At 39.7% G+C, this 18,886-nt stretch overlaps 1 protein-coding gene across 1 annotated transcript; it reads right to left on the bottom strand.

The window, feature by feature from the left end:
- Positions 1-492: 492 nt before the first annotated feature.
- Positions 493-11,134, bottom strand: Nfkbiz (NFKB inhibitor zeta). Its single transcript, XM_003469287.5, has 12 exons — positions 10,691-11,134; positions 8,579-8,718; positions 8,056-8,086; positions 7,834-7,937; positions 6,856-7,631; positions 6,109-6,214; positions 5,620-5,766; positions 5,365-5,428; positions 4,927-5,096; positions 4,002-4,112; positions 3,712-3,879; positions 493-1,651 (listed from the first exon to the last, which is right to left on the bottom strand). Exons 1-12 carry the CDS (start codon positions 10,980-10,982, stop codon positions 1,598-1,600), a joined length of 2,163 nt encoding a protein of 720 aa, XP_003469335.1. The 5' UTR covers positions 10,983-11,134; the 3' UTR covers positions 493-1,597.
- Positions 11,135-18,886: the final 7,752 nt, after the last annotated feature.

The following is an 18,886-nucleotide window of genomic DNA, read 5'->3' as shown; positions in this document are numbered from 1 at the left end:
GTGACTTCTTACTGTATTTTTTTTTTTTTGTAGTTCTGTATTACTTATACACTTACACTGTTTTGTTCTGTTTTTTCTCTTTTTCCTTTTAAATAAAATTAAAAATATATATACATTAAGTACAAACTCATGAGTGTATTCATTATGCATAGCAAACACATAACAAAAATATATATATTAAGCAATTTAAAAGTATTTGCCACTAATAGTAATTTTTCTATCTACAGAAATAAAAATAAGGCACAAAAAAATGCCTATCTTTATGAAAAATTTGTGTAGTAAGATTTAAAACTAACCATGAGTTTTTCACTGTGACTGAACTGTTTTTCATCTCTCATATTCCCACATACCAAACAACTATGTCAAACTTTTGTCCACCTCACATCCTAGGTTGGGATGAAGAATGTGATCAATCCAGAAGGTATCTTTATCTTTTTAAAAACTACTTAGCTACAAATATGGTAAGTTAATCACTATAATCACTTATAAGACTTATCATTTTTAAAAAAGATTTTTAATTAATCATATTTATTACAAACAATTAGTGTGCAATAAAAGCCAAATATATTCCTTGGGCCATACCAGAGGTAAAGCGAAACAATGTTAATAGAATTAACATTTTAAAAATAAAACACTTTTAAATGTTAACATAAACATCATGAAATACCATTAATTGACAACAGAAAATAGAAAGATCTGGTTCAATATAAAGATAAAGAACAAAATTTCAAAAGAACTTACAATTCCTAAAAGGTAAGCAAGTCATAGAAGTCTGCTTCAAAAGCATGGAATAACCTACAACTGATGTGTGTCTTATCTCAACCCACGAGAAGCATATTTACAATTCAAACATACCAGCAGTTCTTTCAGCTAACTAGGGACCACGTCCCCATTTGGCTTATCTACAAGATTTTAGTTGGGTGATTACATAATAATACTTCCTTTAAATGTGTACAATTTTAAAAATTAGCGACAATTACTTACTCGTTTCTACTTATTGCTTTACACATTTCAATGTCCATGTTACTGACCACATATGTACAATATTTTTAAAAAACAAAAGTAATACTTTATACAGTTTACAAAGGTCAAATCCTAACCACAGATGCCTTTCATCCAGTCCAATGACTAGAAACTTGTCAGTGCTAGTAACTGGTGGGTACTGCATCAGGCCAAAAGAAGCCTAAACCATATATCCAGATTCATTTTTTTCCCTTTCAAATGGTTTCATTTTTCTTAAAGAAACATTCACAATTCCTCTGCTTTACAACTGGCAACAGCTCCATGAGCAATGCCTTACACCACAAATCAAAGTCTTTTCCTACCCAAACACTACTGTTAATTTAAGGATTTTACTACTCATATCAAATTCAAATGTCTAGATCCCAAATACCTGGGTATGAAATATGCAAATCTGCCAAAAGAAATGAGACATTTTTCTTTTCTTTAATATAACCCACTATATAATAGTGAACTAAATATGTTTGTTTCATAGAAACAACTTACATTTGCCAGTACAAGGCAAATGGTCTATGTACAGATACATGAGGACTGCCTAACTGACAGTGAGTGTTGCCAAACAGGCTCCAAATTAGAGCTAATACGGTGCTGCTCTCTGCTGAACGGACTTTCCCTTCAGGATACGTCGGATCTGGAAGAGAAAGAAATAAGATTGGTTGAAGGACTGTTGTATCGCTAGGAACTGTACCTAGAGCCTTCACACTGAGCTACATTCCCAGTCGTTTTCCTTTTTTTTGTAAGTTTTAAGACAGGGTCTTCCTAACTAAGTTGCCTAGGCTGGGCTTGAACTGGGGATTGTTCTGCCTGAGCCTCCAGACTGGCAGGATTTCAGGCATATGCTATAATGCCAAGTTTGTGAGATTTCTGAGGGTCTAAATGACAATATTTTCTTCTAAATCTCATTCCTTTCCCACACACAGCAGCACCTCATTTCACAAGCTTAATTTATTCCATGATCTTTGGAAAACACAGCCACATTCATGTACATGTCTATGCATGTTTGTCACCTGATAGAGTTTATAAACAAAAATAAAGTGTTGCCAAATGCTATACTCTATACCACTCCTCCCTAATTTGTAAACATGAAAAATATGCATGATATCCATTAAGATTTAAAAGACTTTTTAAAATATCACAATTCCATTTAAAAGTTAATTTCAGGTCTCTAATAATGATCGTTGAGTGAAAGACAGTAAAATTTTTCAATCAAAGTCATATGAAGTTGAAAATCTCCAATTACTTACTTAAATAACTAAGGGCTATATTCCTTTCCTAATCCATTGTCATTTGTAAGAACATTTATGTAAGAAAGTAATAAGAACGTATGGCCAAGTCTGACAATTTTGTTCTCTTTCTCTCAGACTACAACAGACTAACTAACACAGACAATTTTTCTAAATTGTCCTCTAAAGAGGACTGGGGTAAAGGATACAACTGATAGCTGCTAAAAAGAAGCACATCCAGTAAATATAGGCTGATAATAAAGACAAGGGAAAAGATTCTCTGCCCCCCAACACACACAAGAGCAAAAAGAGTAACACAACAATATCACTGCAGAGATAAATGGGTTTCCGCACCTCAGTAATGCCTGGGAGCACAGTTTTATTGCTACCACCACAAACACCAAAGCAAAAGCAAACACTAGGCCTACAACTGCCATCTACTAGTTAATGAAGACTTCTGTCTTGGAACCTCCGTATCAGTTTTCTGACAATTTCCTACAAACTATTCAATGGTAAACTATCAAGAAATTTAAGTTGTAGAGAGCTTTGCAAGTAGGAATTGCTATAACATTATGGTCATAATGATAGGTAGAACTCAAAGAAAAGGCTAAGCTGCATTCCATGTATAATGATAATTTAATGATCAAACTCACAGACATTCTGATTTCCCCTCACCCCAGGAAAAGATCTCTGTCAAAAAATTTTAACTTCTTAAAGCTTAACTTCTTATTATCTAGAAAGTTCACATTAAGCTATTCAATTCTCAAGGACAACACACAACTATAATTGATTAGTAAAGCATAATTTTGTTTAAGGTATAAAACACTTCTAGTCAGGCATGGTGACACATGCCTATAATCCCAGCCTTCGGGAGGATGAGGCAGGAGGACTGCCATCAATTTGAGACCAGCCTGAGCCACATAAGGAAATTCAAGGCCAGCCTACACTCCATAGTGAGATCCTATCTCAAAACAAAACAAAACTACTTCTAAGTTCCAAATTACATTTATAGCCCTTGCATTTCTTGTACAGTATTACTTTGTACAGTACACAGAGATAATTTTAACAGCTGATGTTCACTGAACATTTACAATGTACCTAGAAATTTTGTGAACATTCTCTAGATATCATCTCATTCATATCCATAAGATCTGAAGCTTCACAGCTTACAAAACTAAGATTCTTTCTGCAGTATCTGCAGGAACCTCACTTAGTACCTTCTCTTTCATCAGCTTCCAAACCTTAAACCATTCTGACTCTACTCTAACCTGAAACCAAGTTTGTCCCATGAAGAGGAAAAAAAGAAAAGAAAAAAAAAAAAAAGACTACGTGGGTCCATGGATAAAGCCCCAATTTTTTTACATGGAAACAAAGCCTTGGAAACAAAGCCTTCCACAAACTAACTAAACAACCACTGTGAGAGTCAGACACTGACTGTGGTGCTTCCTCTCCAAGCTGTGACCCTCACCTGTTCTCCTACGGGGCCATCAGGCACCAAATGCACAGGCTGCTCATTCTCCAAGTTCCGGGTACTTGGGTCTGCGCCCTTCCTCATCAACAGGCGGACGGCATCCAACTGTGTAACCCGGTACTGCAGGCTGGCAGCAACATGGAGCGCAGTGTTTCCATTGTAAGCCTAAAGACAAAGAAATTAAACAGTGCATGTCAGGAAGGAAGACTTTCATGAAAAGAACTCAAGCTCAAAGGGACAATGAAGATCATTCCCAGGCTGCAGCTAGTAAAACTTTCTAAAAATACCTTTGCATTCACAAAAGACAGGCAACTGGGAAGCTCCAAAAAGAGGCGGATGAGTTCCAGGTTCGCTTCTTCCGCTGCCAAATGCAGGGCTGTGCGGCCACTTTTTCGATCCTTGTCAAAATTAGAAAAGATATAAAATGCCAATTCAGATTCCATGGCTTAGAACATACTTCTCACTCTGTCTCTCAACTTCCTTCTCCACAAAGCCTTCCCGAAGCCTAAACTAAATAGAATCTTATTCCTCTTGAATTCCCTATTCATTTTTTTTCTTGGCTCTTACTTATCACAGGTGACTTTTGTACACATGGTGGCCATAAAATGTAAAGACCTAAAATAATACTTTCTTATTGAATATGATATCAATAAGCCATTTATTATGACTGCCCTGTGTTTTCACAGTTGGTGGCCACTATGTAGAGCTATAATAAACTATAGCTCTCTCTTTGTCTATTAGACAGGAAATTCCCCAAAGGTCCAAATGGTTTATGATGTAGGCAGCCCCACTAATATTCTGCTTTGGGTCATAGGAGATACTCAGTAAATAAGCCCCAAATTTCAAAGGAATAAAATATTTTCCAGTTCAAAAAGCAGATTAAGTCCAAATTATGTAAACAAGAATCTTTACAAAAAGCAGTATCTGTCAGCATGTGAAAATCACAGCAAAATGACATCAGTTTGAGCATTTTCTTTTCCTTTCAAAGAAAGACTAATTTATTCACAGCTAAATGATTGTGTTGGATAATAATTTATAAATTAGAAGCAAATCAAGAGAGCAGATTAAGGGGTCTTTTAAAATTTATACTTTTTGACTACTTGGACACTGCTATTCACTATTCAATTAAAAACAAGAGAAAAAAGGTTTTTATCTGTACTTATGAGTTTACTATAATCTATCCCCCATCTCCAACCTTTTCTGTAAATTTACCTTTGCTTCTACTAATGCTCCCATTTGAATCAGACACTTAATGGTGTCAACCAGACTCTTATTCTTCAGTAAAAGCTCCTGAACTTCAGGTAAGTGAGGCTGTTGGTTTCTCTGGAGTTCATGCACCACAGCATTGTGGGCCAGGACTGCACAATGGAGAGGAGTCAAGCCTAGGAGAATAATAAAGGAATCGTCACTCCAGTCTTCTGCTCATTCTACAAGAACAAATCTTGAGGATGATGGTCTCTCACTTTACCTATAAATGGGCTCCACGAAAATTAGTAAGGTAATCTAAATACACCTTCTGTTAGGGTTTTTACATATAGAACACAATAGCTTTAAGTCCCCCTCTTCCCTTTTAATATGATACTTAATGCTGTAAAATTATACAGGCTTCACTTTCCACATGCTGCATATCCAATTAAGGTAGTTGCATACCATCATAGTTAGTTGCCTCAAGATCCACAAACTGATTGCTCCTCACTGCTCCCTTCTGAATCGCCTGCAGATGTTTAGAACAGACAACCATCAGCTAAAGACAAAGTACACAGATACTTATCTCCTAGTATCCCAAGAAATGAATACATCAACTCAAATCACATTATTGCAACATGCAAGATACACGCAACTAGTAACAGCCAAGTCCTGTCCCTTGGGCCCTGGATATTGGAAGCCTGGTTCACGGGCTCTTACCTGAAGTACCTGGGAGTGGCCCTTCTCAGCACAGACATGCAGAGGTGTTCGTCCCCAGTAGTCTGTGGTGTTCACCTGGGCCCCGAGGTTCACCAGATCCTGCACAATGAGATGCTGATTGGCAGCCACTGCAACCTGAAAGGCACTCTGTGGATATTCAAAGAAAAACAATTTCTTAAACATATAACATAGCCATAACAAACAATATGAAACTAAACTCCCCAGAGGAAATAAACCCTACTAATAAGCAATCCAATACTGTAACACAAGGAACCTAAAATAAGCAAAGAAAGTGACTAATTATACATGGTCTTTGCTCAAATAATGCAAAGTTAACAATAATAACTTCAAGGTCAATGGTAGCAAAAAGTCAGTATCTCAAAGTTAATATTAACCAAGTCTCTCTTGATCTTTAGCACTGACAGTCTACACATGACACTGGGCGTTACTCACTTCACCATTACCACACCTTTGCCATCTCAGCCTCACCTGCCCATTGTGCTCTTTAATATCCAGCATGTGAAGCGCATTCATCTTTCTTGCAAGAACATAAGAAAGTGCTCTTCTCCCTTGGGCAACAGCAATATGGAGAAACCTGGGGAACAAGGAAAGGAAAAAAAGTGAATTACTTGGCTTCACAAAGTTTGTCTTTTAAAAAAATTCTTCTGCAGTCCTTTTTGATATATATCGGTGTACTCAAATGAAACCACAGAGCTAGTTTGTCTTTTCTGCTGCACTGATAATATATGTGAACTGGAAAAGTTAGGCTAAGAGAAAAAAAAATGCCAAACACCATGGTGTTCACTTTATTATTGTTTAATACCCATAAAAATCCCACTTGGGAGGTATCATTTACACATAAAAAAATACAGACATAAAGATTTTCATTAACTTGTGCAAGGTCATAAAGACAGATTAGGATTCAGTCTACAAATCAATGTACAATTTAAGCTTAGTCATGATCTAGTTGTTTCTGCTCTATAAACACTATCCTCTGAAAGCAAGTTTTCAAAGACATACATATTTTCTGTAACTTAAAAACAAGTAATATTTTTAGTCAAAAAAACAAAAGGAACACCTTTCCTTGAAATATTAACTAGTACTGAATAGCATTTCTACCTACACTAGTCAGCTTGTTTAGCCAAACACTAAGATTTAACTTGGCAGACTCCAGACAACTTCAATGCCCACTAGGCTCAACATGTGTGTCTTACTAAATTAACACCTGATACTCACGTGTCACCATCTGCATCTTTTGAAAGAAACTGGTCCTGGGAAATATTTGCCAACTTGCTTTCTTCTTGCTCTACTTGCCACTGAAAAAATGACTTCCCTAACTGAGAGGTGTTCATCGGACTTCCGATGATGCTCGGGAATGGCAGCGAGGCATTTACAGAGATAGAGCCTGTATCCTGCGCCCCCACAGCCTCACAGGCACTGTTAGGCATCATGCTGAAGTTCTGCAGAAGAGCGTCACTGTGGTGCTGGACACTGGGGGAAGTCTGAATGGGAACAGCGACATTCTCGGATTCCCCATGACCACTTAAGAGAGATGTAAAACTTTGGTTTGGGCAGAACTGTGGTTCTCGTCTATCAAAGAGATTTGATTCATAGTTGGGGGACTGGGAAGCTCTAAAGTACGGACTGTATTCCAGAGACGCATTGTGGGTGTACTGCGGCTGCTGCTGCTCTACATTCTGGCTCTCCGGAGAATACTGGTACATGGAAGCATGGTCCATCACTTGTGGAGAGCTGCTGACTTGGAATCCTTGACACTTCTGAGGTGAAGAGAAGACCTGTCCTTCATGGAAGTCCTGACACTGCTCTCTGGGGGAGCTCTGAGGTACCACAGAGTTCATCCAGCTAACTTGGACTGTGTTCAGGGAAACTGAGCTACTTTCATTCTTAATGTTTATAATGTTCTGGAGCAGATCACCACTGCTGTCTGGTTTAGTTTCATTGTGATGAACATCTTCCATGCTCTCTCCAGGTGTCGGTGTTTGAGGTGGGGTCTGAAAAGAAATAAAATACAATTTGAATATTGACTTCCTTCTAAGATTATTCTAAGGACTATGGATGTGTAGCTCAGTGGTAGAGCACATGCTCTACTGGTTCAATCTCTAGCACCAAAATATAAATAAAATTTTAAAATACTAAGATTATTCCAGGAATGATATCTGAAGGGTATTCAGAAGGAAATAGTGAGATACTCACCAAAAACTGGGTATGTAATGGGGCTGGCCTTTTGCAAGTTGATCCATCAGACTGAAAATCGAGGCCTTTTCTTTTCCTACTGTATGATACTGTGTTCTTCAGTTCTGCATGCAAGAAAGGGATATGAAATCTAAGATCATTTTACTGTACAAATTGTATCAATAACACTAAATTATTTTACTCTAAAATGCCAATAAAATTTTGAATAGAAGTGACTCTTACCTGTGAACTGCTCAGTGTTCACACTTTGGGTCTAAAAGAAAAAAAATTTCCATTTAGTGTACATAAAATGCTTTTCTACTTAAAATACATCGATATTTATTCCACTACCCTTTATAGCACACTGTAAATCTCTGATTTAGTTATTCTACCAATATCTGTTTTCCATTTCACTTAGTACCTTTCAACACCTCCATTTTTATTTTCACCTCAGTTCAACTAGGTCAAGATGAAATTAGTAAGACCCATTTGCTCTATCCCTTTCAAGTTAAAATATTCCATTTTAATTGAGCCCTAATTATTTCCTTGCCCCTAAACTGTTTTCTCTCACTCATTCATTGTATTTTCTGCACACCTTCCAGATTCCTGGCACTGGGCTAAGTGACCAGAACACACAGAGAGCAAAACAAATACAGTCTCTCTCAGGCACATTGTCTTCTATGAAGAACTGCAAGAAACTTATTGGACCTGACAGACTTATCTCCCCCAAACCCAACTCAAAAACAAAACTAAATAAAAGTACCACCTTAAAATCATCCACAGCTTGGCCAGAAGCCTTCTGTTTGTGACTTCGGATGTGCAGCAAGAGTTCCTTCACCGAATTCTTCACTCGAACACCTTGAAAGGGTCCTCTCTGTTGCCTGCCAACCCCCATATAGGGCTCAACTGTTTAAGAGAAGACAAAACATATGCCAATCACATCTCTCCACAACACAATGCTTCCTAACTCCCAAAGCTGCCAAATGTTTACAGTCCCTAAGCAACAGACTGCACAGCCTTTACCACTTACTCTAGTTAACCGGCTGTGATAATACTCAGCTCTATTCAATCGCCTGAGAGCCTTTCCCACCAGGCACCCTCAGGAATTAAAGCTCATTCTGGTCAGATTCCCCAGGCCAACAGATAAACCCAAACTAACTGCCTAAGTCTTTCATACCTATCCACCCCGTAACACAGGATCAAAGATTTTGTCAATCAGAATCTTATACATTTATAAATTACTCATTTATAATTATTCTTGACTCTGAAAAAAGGGAGAAGGAAAAATGTGATTCATTTTACGCTAATTTAAAGTTCATTAATCCCACTCATCTAAGAAAACACAAAACAGCGTCCTCCAAAGATCTCAATGTACCAAAGCATAACAGATAACAGTATCTTACACATATTCTCAGTATTTTACTCAATTTTACTGTGCTACTTAAAGTCACTAATTTTAAACATATTCCTACATATATACAAAGGATTTCCCCTCATTCACTGTTTCTAGAATTGCTTCTAAAAGCCCTGTAAGTAAAAAAGGAAGTATGTCTGTTTCACATTTAAAGTTAACACACTTCTCAATTCAGTACACAAGTACACTCTACTGTTGTGACTATGACTATGTCACAATCCCTTGGGATGTGTTGAACGCCGAGATTCAAAAATGTCAAGCAATGAGTAATTTTGCCACTGTACCAAAAGCGGAAAAAATTAAACATGAGACAAGAAACAGTGCATAATTTGAACATCTGCATTACGAACTCATGAGATAAACAGCTCTGTGATGAGGGGAGAGAAATGATTTGTAGCTCTTAGCTTTAAGTTTAGGGATGTCTAGAATTATCTGAATTTTGAGGCTCAAACACGGTAGTGCTCTGGAATGACAGCAGTTGAAAATAAATTCACAGCGAAAAACAAAAATGCAGTTTCAGAAAACCCCTCATACGTATGTATAGTAAACTAAGATCTACCAAAATTTCTGCCAGATAAAGTCCAAAGACCCTAAAGGATCTCACAAAAACTCTTCAATTCACATACACACACTTTCGAGATTCACTATATTCCTAACACAATGTACTGTTAAGATCACTTTTTAGATGATTTTAAAATTTATAAATTTATTTAAAATAACTTTTAAAATGAAAGACAACCAAAACCCAAGTGGTTAGCACTGGGGAACATCGGAAGAGATCATCTGTAAGAACTATGCCAAGGAGACTGCCAACACTTGAGATTAGGCCTTACGTCTACCCAGAGCGGCATCCGGTTTTCGCCGTAATTATGCAACTCGGTTCATTAAAAAATTTACCAACTCGCGACTGAAAAAAGAAACCATTATACCTTTCTTTCCCAGATACAGTTCAGCCGTGCTAACACAATAAAATCGAGACTGCAAATTTATCTGGGCATAATTGAGAAACTCTCCACCATCCCACACTGCAAGCATAACAACAGGTTGTTTCTCCGACCAGCTTCTCTTTTGTACCCTTAAAGAGCAGTTTTTTTCTGTAAAGTTCTTTTACTTAAGATCTTCATGAATACTTTACAATAAATTAATCCTGGAGTTAAACACAACTCTTAAAGCTTTATCCTTTCCGCCACAGCTTTTCACTAAAAGAGCCACAAGAAGAAAATTCCGCCTACATTGAGCCCAGGACTCATCACAGTGCTTTATTCTCCCGCTTTAGTCAGAAAGGCAGAGCAAGCGATCGCCACCGAAGGCCGCGGTTCCCCGCCCAGGTGCGAGGCCCGCGGCCCCAGCGGACCTCCCGCGCCCGCACAGCGCCAGGCCCAGGGCCGCCTGCCCTCCCCCGGCCGGCGCGGGGCTCCCGCCAGGCCCTGCCCACCCTGCGCAGACCCAGTGGGCCTGGGCTACCTGGGGGACGCTCGGCACGGGCGCCGCCTCTGGGCCGGGACTCCACGGCCCCGCAGGAGGACGCGGAAGAGGCGGAAGAGAAGTCGGAGGAGTCGGAGCCGGGCGAGCCGGGCGCCGAGGGCCCCGAGGACGCGCAGCCGGAGTCGCAGGCGCCCGGGGCGGCGGCGACGGGCGGCGAGGCGCCGTAAAAGTAGGCGAGGTTGAGCGGGCTGGTCATGAGGCCACCGTCCCCAGTCCCGTCCAGCAGCCCCTCTCCGCCGCGGCCGTCGTCCAGCAGCCGGTCCACGATCATGCTCCTGGGCGCGGCGCTCGGGCCCGACGCTGCGTCGCCGGCTCGCGGCGCGGCTGCGTCCTTTGCGGCTGTGGCGGGCGCCGACCTGCGGGACTTGCGGGACCTGCGAGGCCTGCAGGACGTGACGTGACGCGGCGCGGCTCGGGCTCGGGCGCGACCCGGGGACGCCCGACTATTTAACCCGAGGCCGCGCCCCAAACCGCCCCCACGTCCCGCCGAGCCATTGGCGGGGCCCGGGCCGCCTCTCGGCCACTCCCCCGGATGCGCCCGTTTCCCGTAAAATGTCCAGGATGAAGCAATGCACCCTCCGCCCTCGCCCCGCCCGCTCGTCTCCGCCCGCCCGCCCGCCCGGCCGGTTGTTTTCCAGCCCTTCACCTGGAAACCCCGGCCGGCCGAGAGCGCCTCGCTTCCCGCCCAGGCCCTGCCGAGAGACGCAGGCCTGGCCGGGCCGGGTCGGGCCGCTCTTGCCGCGAGGACCCCGGCCGGCCTAGGCCCCGGGAAGTCGCCGTGGGAACGGGTCGGGTCGGCCTCGTCCTGCCCTGCCCGCCTGGCCCGGCCTTGCCCAGACGGTGGGAGGCCGGGGGACGCTCGGCCTGGGGCCTGGCGAGCTCCCCTTGCCTGACTCTAGTGTCCATCCGGAGCCTCGGAGCAGCTCCCCCCACAGAGGAAAAGCTGAGCATTTGCCAGCGTGTTTTTAGGAAAGGGGCCAAATTCAGAGATGGTGAAGCATCGAATTATCATCTGAGTCACAACCAATATTCTCTGTTTGATAGCTCCAGGAAAAAAAATTAAAAAACAGTGCCCACATTTTTGAACCCTTCAATAGTAGAATAAAGCCATCTTAGCAAAATGAGAAACATCCCCATATATATGTAAAATTTTGAAATTCTGTATAACTTTACATTGTGGTAACACATGACTGTTGGCATTTCGTGTTGAATACTTTTTTCCAATGACTTTATGCAACTAGTCAAGTCCAACTAGAAAAAAAAAATCTACTTTTAGGTCAAAAACATAAATGATTAAGTCTGTCCTTTCAAATACATTATAACTGGTAGGAATGATAATGTAAGCACACACTATATTGAGAAGCCAATGATGATTAATTATTACGAGGAATACAAGTTCAGGGAGTGGCTGACAGAGGTCTCACATGCCTGGTACAGAAGAGAGGTCAAGAGGAAAGTCTTGCTAAAGGAGGTGCTCTTTGAGACAGGCTTTGGAGTCTCCAGCTTTATTGGCAGAGGGCACATATGAGCAAAAAAGGTAAGAGATGATGACATTAATTGTAAAGGGTAACTTGGTGCCTCTAGGGTGCTAGAGCACTGGAATTTTACTTCATAAACATTCAGAGACCATGAGAGAATTTGAAGCGCAAGGTTAATCTGGAAGCAGTTTAGAGAAAGTAGGAATGAGGGGCCTGGAAACTGTAAGAACCACTGCAGTAGACCAGGAGAAAACTGACCTGACCTGAGTGGCAAAGGGAAAAGTGAGTGAAGGAAAGCAGCACTGGGCAGCCCTGCTAGAGCAGGGCCACAGTCGGGCCTGGCTGGCAAGTGGAAAGGGTCCGAAGCCCAGGCGCTGCGGTGAACAGAGCGCCAGCTTCAGAGCAAAAGGAGAATGTCTGAATCCCAGAAAGCAGAGGACACCATGGCCTTGGAGTTAGTAACAGGTATATGGATCAGGGATAAATTAGTTCCAAAGTAAGTATTTCCTGGATTCTCATAAATGTATCACCCTGAAACGTCTTGCTGCTTCTCTCTCTGCCCAATTTAGTAACATAAATAGGAAACAACAAACAAGGCTCCATTAATTGCAATTCTTCAGAAACCAAAATTACTTTACGGTGCTCCAAATGAGATGTCAGTATAATGCTTACTTTCCTGTGTCAGCTTGACGAGACTGCAGGATCCTCAGGGTGCGAGCAGAACATGGTTTTGTGATGTGCAGGTGAGGTTGTTTGTGGAAGAGATTAGCATCTGAGCCTAGACTGAGTAAAACAGATCTCATCAATGAAGGAGACATTAGTGCCTTCAGGGCTGGAAGGAAAGAAACAGGCAGAGATGCTCCTTTGGAGCTAAGTTACTGGTCTCCAACCATCAGACATCAGCTTTCATACTCCAACTAGGCTTGTGCCATCCGCTTCCCTGATTTTCAGGTTTGAACTAAAATTATAACCCTGGCTATTCTGGTTCTCCAGTCTGCACACTGCCGATGACAGGACTTCCTGGCCATCATAATTGTGGGAGCCAATCCTTCATAAAGCACATACAGAGGAACAGGTATTTGTTAACACTTCTATTTAAATATACTTCGCTCAATTTAAATGCTGAAATGTAAAATCTTGGTCTGTTAGGTTGAATGACATGATACTGCCATTGTTTTAATCAAATACAATCTACAATCACTGTGGGAAGCCATCAGATTATGAGGACACTATAGAGACAACTCAGCAGAGGTCAATGGCCAGCACCAGCCTGCCAGTCTTGTGAATGAGCTACTTTGAGAGCACATCCACCAGTCCCCTATCCAGTCTTCAAATGATTCAGCCCTGGCCAACATCTGGGCTGTTGCCTCATAAGAGACCTTGAGTCACAACACTCAAAGCCACTTCCAGGTTCCAAAAATCAACAGTTTGTGTAAAGTCACCAAAGGTGAAGAGAGACTAAAATTATCTGACACTAGATCTTTCACTTTAAAAGAGAAGATTAGAGATCATCATGGTGGCTGGTGCATATAATCCCAGCTACTGAAGACTGAGGCAGAAAGAATGTAAATTTGGGGCTAGCCTAGGCAACTTACCAAGACTATCTCAAAATTATTTAAGTTATTGTTTTTAAAAATAGCTTGGAGAAGAATGTAGCTCAAAGCAAGGCCCTGAGATCAATCCCAGCACTATAGGCAGATATAAAAGGGGAGACTGGAAGACTTGTTTCCTTCGGGCTCAAATGCACTCTTTATATCTCAAAACACAGGAAAAGACAAATGACATATCACAGGGTTCAGCAGTTCAAAGAAAGGAGAAATCTATTCTGAAATGCCTAGAAGAAAGTGTTGAAAAGAAAAAAATATATGGCAATGCTATCTTCCTCTTATCTTTCCTTAGCATTATAGATGTTAATAATTTACTTTATTGTGCTTTATACAATAGAACATTTGGAATAGTTTTATGATCCCAGTTAAGCTGTAACACCATTTTGAAACCAGTAATTCAGAGTTCTAAAAAAGATGGAATTTTTAAAATATAACTAATGAATTCTTGAAAACTGAAAAATTATAACACCTTTCATTTTGAAATGAAAATGACAGTATTTTACAAGGTGAATTATTCTACTACATTGGCTGAAGATGTGAACACCATATATGAGAATCCAATAAAGCCTCATAGCTTATTTTACTGAAAATCTTCTAGATGGAAAGTCAGCAAAAGAAATCTCAGCACTACCATTTTTCACCCAGGCAGAGTGGCTCACCCAGAAACACAGATTCACCCAGGCAGAGTGGCTCACCCAGAAACACAGATTCACCCAGGCAGAGTGGCTCACATTTGTAACCCCAGCACTCTGGGAGGCTGAAGTGAAAGGATCCTAAGAGGTTAGGGTGGCAATTCGCCAGCTTACTGAGACCTTCGCGAGACCCTGCCCGAAAATAAAGAATAAAAAAAGGGCTGGGAATGTAGCTCAGTGTGACAGCCCTGGGTTCAATCCTCAGTTTCACAAAAATAAATAAAATTAATTAAAGAATTCACTGTAAACGGATCCTGTCTGCAGAATTACACTTTTGCCTAAATCTACAGACTGTACAAACTCCGTTGACGTATTTCCCTGGTATCAGCACCAGCTAATTATCAAATATCTTGGTTATTAATGCTTAACGCAAACATAAGTGGTGTTGAAAGATTCAGAGTATACCCTAACTTAGTAAAATCTCATCATTTATCCTAGAATGATGCGTTGGCATTTGTGAAGAAAGAAACAAAAGCAATGGTCAGTCAAACTGCTAGCATCTTAAAATAAATCAAAGCAGGTAACAAGGAGCCAGGGATATAGCTCAGTGGCACAGTGCCCGCCTGGCATGTGTGAGGTTCTGAGTTTAATTCCCGGTACAAAAAAAAAGAGGGGGCAACAAAAGGCAGTAACAATCACTGTACTATTCAATACTACCCACTTGCAGACGTTTAAAAGTTAAAATAAAAGCCAGTGTTAATTAAGGAAGTCTTAGATGAGCCAGTAATATTTATTTCTTTTATCAAACCTTGACCCTTGATCTTTTTAATATTCTATTTAACAAAATGGGAAACACATGCAGAAGTCTGTCCTGTGTCCTCAGATATGATTGTCTTAAGGAAAAGCACTTATCTAATAGATTGGAAATATGAATTAGCCATTTGTTCTAAGCAAACACTACACTGTAAGCCCAACTAATCACTGATTGTCATCCAACACCAATTTTATTGGAGTGATAAGATGGATACTCAGACTTTGGCATTTGTTAAAAGTTTTTAATGAATAAAGTAAGCCTGTTGGGTCAAGGGATATAACTATTAAAATTCATTGTTGGAGCTGAATGAAAGCAGGAAAGTTGCTGAGTCCAAGGCCATATAAGTTCAAGGCTAGCCTGAACTATACACTGAGACCCTATTCTCCAAAAAGTAATTCATTCTCAATAACAAAAAGTTTTCAAATTAAAGAAAATTAAATTTTGGGAGACTTCTGTCAGATACTCAGAGCTTGATAGTTTCCCAGTACTTAAAGATCTCATTTTGTCTCATCACATAGGTACTGCATCGTTTAACATCATCACAAAAAGAGTGAATACAGTGCAGTAAGATATTATGAAACACTGACCATATTCATATAACTTCTATTCCATACAATAACTGTCCCTGTTTTACATGTTGTTAAGATCTTACTGTGCTTAATTATAAATGGAATGCTATTATAGGTAGGTGTGCATAGGAAAAACATAGTACATATAGGATTCTGTACCACCTTGTAGCTTCAGGGATCTACCTGGAAGGCATCCCCCATGGATGAGGGAGATTACTACAGTAATGTAAAGAAAAGTATCTAAATTATCTGAAAAGACTATTAAACTATTTCTTCCTTTTCCAACTACTTATCTGAATAAAGTAAGGTTATTTTCAGATACTTTACCAAAATAACATATTGCAACCAGTAAAATGTAGAAGGCAGATATGACTATCTTCTCTAAAGCCAGATGTTAAGAGAATTGCAAAAATACAAAATAATGCCATTTTTCTTACTAAATGGTTTGTTTTCTGGTTTTAGTTTTTTAAATAATAGTAAAAATTTAAATGGTTTTTAATGACAGAATTGAGGGAATGATGTTTTGTTCACCTCAATAGTTTCAGACTGGACTAATAATCTCTGGACACTTGATTCTGGAAGCTTTCTCTACCTTTTAAACCCAGGTAACACATGTCTATAAAACTAGATGAAGGATAAGAATATAATTTCATTCTTATATAGTAAGGTTATGAATACCTTACATGCCACATTTTTAAGGTAAATTTTAATTCTAGAACATTTTTATACAAGTAATCTATCTAAAAGTTTTCATTCAGAGTTTAAAACTTGAGATGTTTTGTTTTGTTTTTACATTCATCTACAAGGACTTATTTTAAATATCTATAGATAAGAAGAATAGAATGTACCAAATAAAAAGACTAATCATAAAATTGTCCAAGAGCTAAAAAAGAGAAATTAGCCTAGAACGTGTACAAAGCAAACATCATCATCAATAAAATAATAAAAACCTACAGATCCACAATATAACACATATTTTGGTCTACCGATAATATAAGTAACAATATCTACCACACTAATCAAAGTCTACCATATGCTGAATACTACATTAGGATATATACATTTCTAAAATAAGTAACCAATGGAAGAATGGTTAAAGACTGAAGTTATGAAATGTTGTCAACTATACTCAATACTAGAAAATAAAACAAATATTCATAATCATGAAAGGGGAAACCATGGCTGAAGGGATAATTTAATACAGAAATTAATTAATGAAATCTGAACTCATTACTAAATGACTATGCAAATTTAACTCAAACTTAGTGACAGTTCTTCACTTAAACAATCACCTCACCTCTCTGAAAACTGCTTCTGCTTATATATTCAGCATATCTTAGGCCAGGACGCTACTATATAACTTGTGGATCAAATCCAGCTTATTGCAAAACCAGTTGCCCAAGAACGGCTTCTACCTTTTCAAAGGGTTACATAAGGGCCCACATAATGTCCTCCAGCCTGTCTCTTGTCCCACTAAACCGAAATATTTACTATTTGGTCCACTACAGAAAATATTTGCCAGTCCTTGCATCAAGCAAGTCTTTAGGGGAAATTTAATATCATAACTTTGAAATCTGCAAACCCAATTCTGGCAATTACAAGCTATGTGAACTTGGGCAAGTCCCTTAATGTCTAAGCCTCAGTTTACTACCCAATAAATTGAGATACATAAAATCAAACTGCTAGGGTTACATACAATAATGTACAATGTGTACTTGCACTTGACACATTCTAGAAACATAATAAATATTAATTACTTTCTCCCATGAATTATTGCAACTGCTGAGTAACTCTTCCCTCTATTTGCGTGTATACAGCTGGGAGAAGCTGGAGATAACAGATCATTAGGCTGGGCAAAGGGTCAGATGTTGTCTCCCTAGCATTTTTCTCCAGAGCACTTTCACATTTGTACAATCAAACTAATCAGGAAAGTGTTTGATATATTTGAAAATATCATAATTGTTGAAATTATGTCAGGAAAATAATGAAAATTTTCTAAAGATGCACTAAACTGGCTATGAGGCTCAGTAAATAGGTTCTCCTGGCAACATCCTCCAATTTCCTCTATTTCTAATAACGTATTCAAAATTTCATGTCTTAATCTTATGCTGGATTTTACCACCATGCCCTGTTGCCTTACAATGTGCTCTCTTTTTGTCAGCCTATATCATCCTACACAGTATAAATCTTTGATCTTCCCAGGACACCTAACAAGAATACACCCATGACAGAAGTGCCCTGTGGCTACTATGACTCAAAATGATCTGTGACTCTTAATAAAAACCTCCCCAGTGATTCTGATGGGGCTTTAAAGAGAAATCCCCACCATTTGGAGAACCTGTTTAAGTTACTTTACCCAATAAACCACTCAGATGACTGAAAGAGAAGTTAGATATCATATGAACCTTTGCAAGTTTAAGGTAAACACAGATTTGCCTTTCATTATGACTCCTTAGAAAGTAGACTTCGTTTAAATGCCTACCCTACCTAAGGTTACGTCACACTATCTCATAACCAGCAGCCTCCTGAGGACAAGTACAGGGCAAGGTAATGAACAAACTTCCCGTGTTTGGATGGCTGACTGATACCCATTCAGGTTAGCAAAGTGCCTCCACTTTTCAAGAATCGTATCTACTTTCTGACACAGAAATGCTGAGCACAGGAAAGACTAGTGATCTTGATTGAGGGGAGGCAAAAGTTAAGAGAAACCACAAAAAGAAATAAAAGTAATTTTTAGGTAGCCATTTCAAGATTCTCTAGTCATGTGTCCACGTGTTCATTTATTAAGACTTTATTTGCCAAGCACAGTGGTATACAACTATACTCCCAGCTATTTAAAAGGCTGAGACAGGTGAGTCACATGATCAAGGCCACCGTGGGCAATTTAGCAGTATCCCCACTTCAAAATAAAAAGTAGCAGGCATGATGGCACAGGCCTGTAATCCCAGCACTTGGGAGGCTGAGGTGAGAGGACTGCGGAGAGTTCAAGGCCAGCCTGGGTTTTAAAGTGAGTGCAAGGCCTGCTGAACTGCATGGCAAGACTTTGTCTCAAAATAATAATAAGAAGAAGAAGAA

This window comes from Cavia porcellus, unplaced genomic scaffold, assembly GCF_034190915.1.
Source record: "Cavia porcellus strain 051 isolate PalLab524CR breed Dunkin Hartley unplaced genomic scaffold, mCavPor4.1 scaffold_15, whole genome shotgun sequence".
NCBI classification, from domain to species: Eukaryota; Metazoa; Chordata; class Mammalia; order Rodentia; family Caviidae; genus Cavia; species Cavia porcellus.
Note: the sequence above shows the minus strand (reverse complement) of the source record. Positions and strands in the feature narration are given on the sequence as shown.

Excerpts from the sequence above, each read along its gene's own strand:
- Nfkbiz (XM_003469287.5), bottom strand. The coding sequence starts at position 10,982 with ATGATCGTGGACCGGCTGCTGGACGACGGCCGCGGCGGAGAGGGGCTG. Across the intron at positions 8,719-10,690 it reads CCGTGCCGAGCGTCCCCCAG|TTGAGCCCTATATGGGGGTT; the intron begins GTAGCCCAGGCC and ends TCTCTTAAACAG. Across the intron at positions 5,767-6,108 it reads TTAAAGAGCACAATGGGCAG|AGTGCCTTTCAGGTTGCAGT; the intron begins GTGAGGCTGAGA and ends GAATATCCACAG.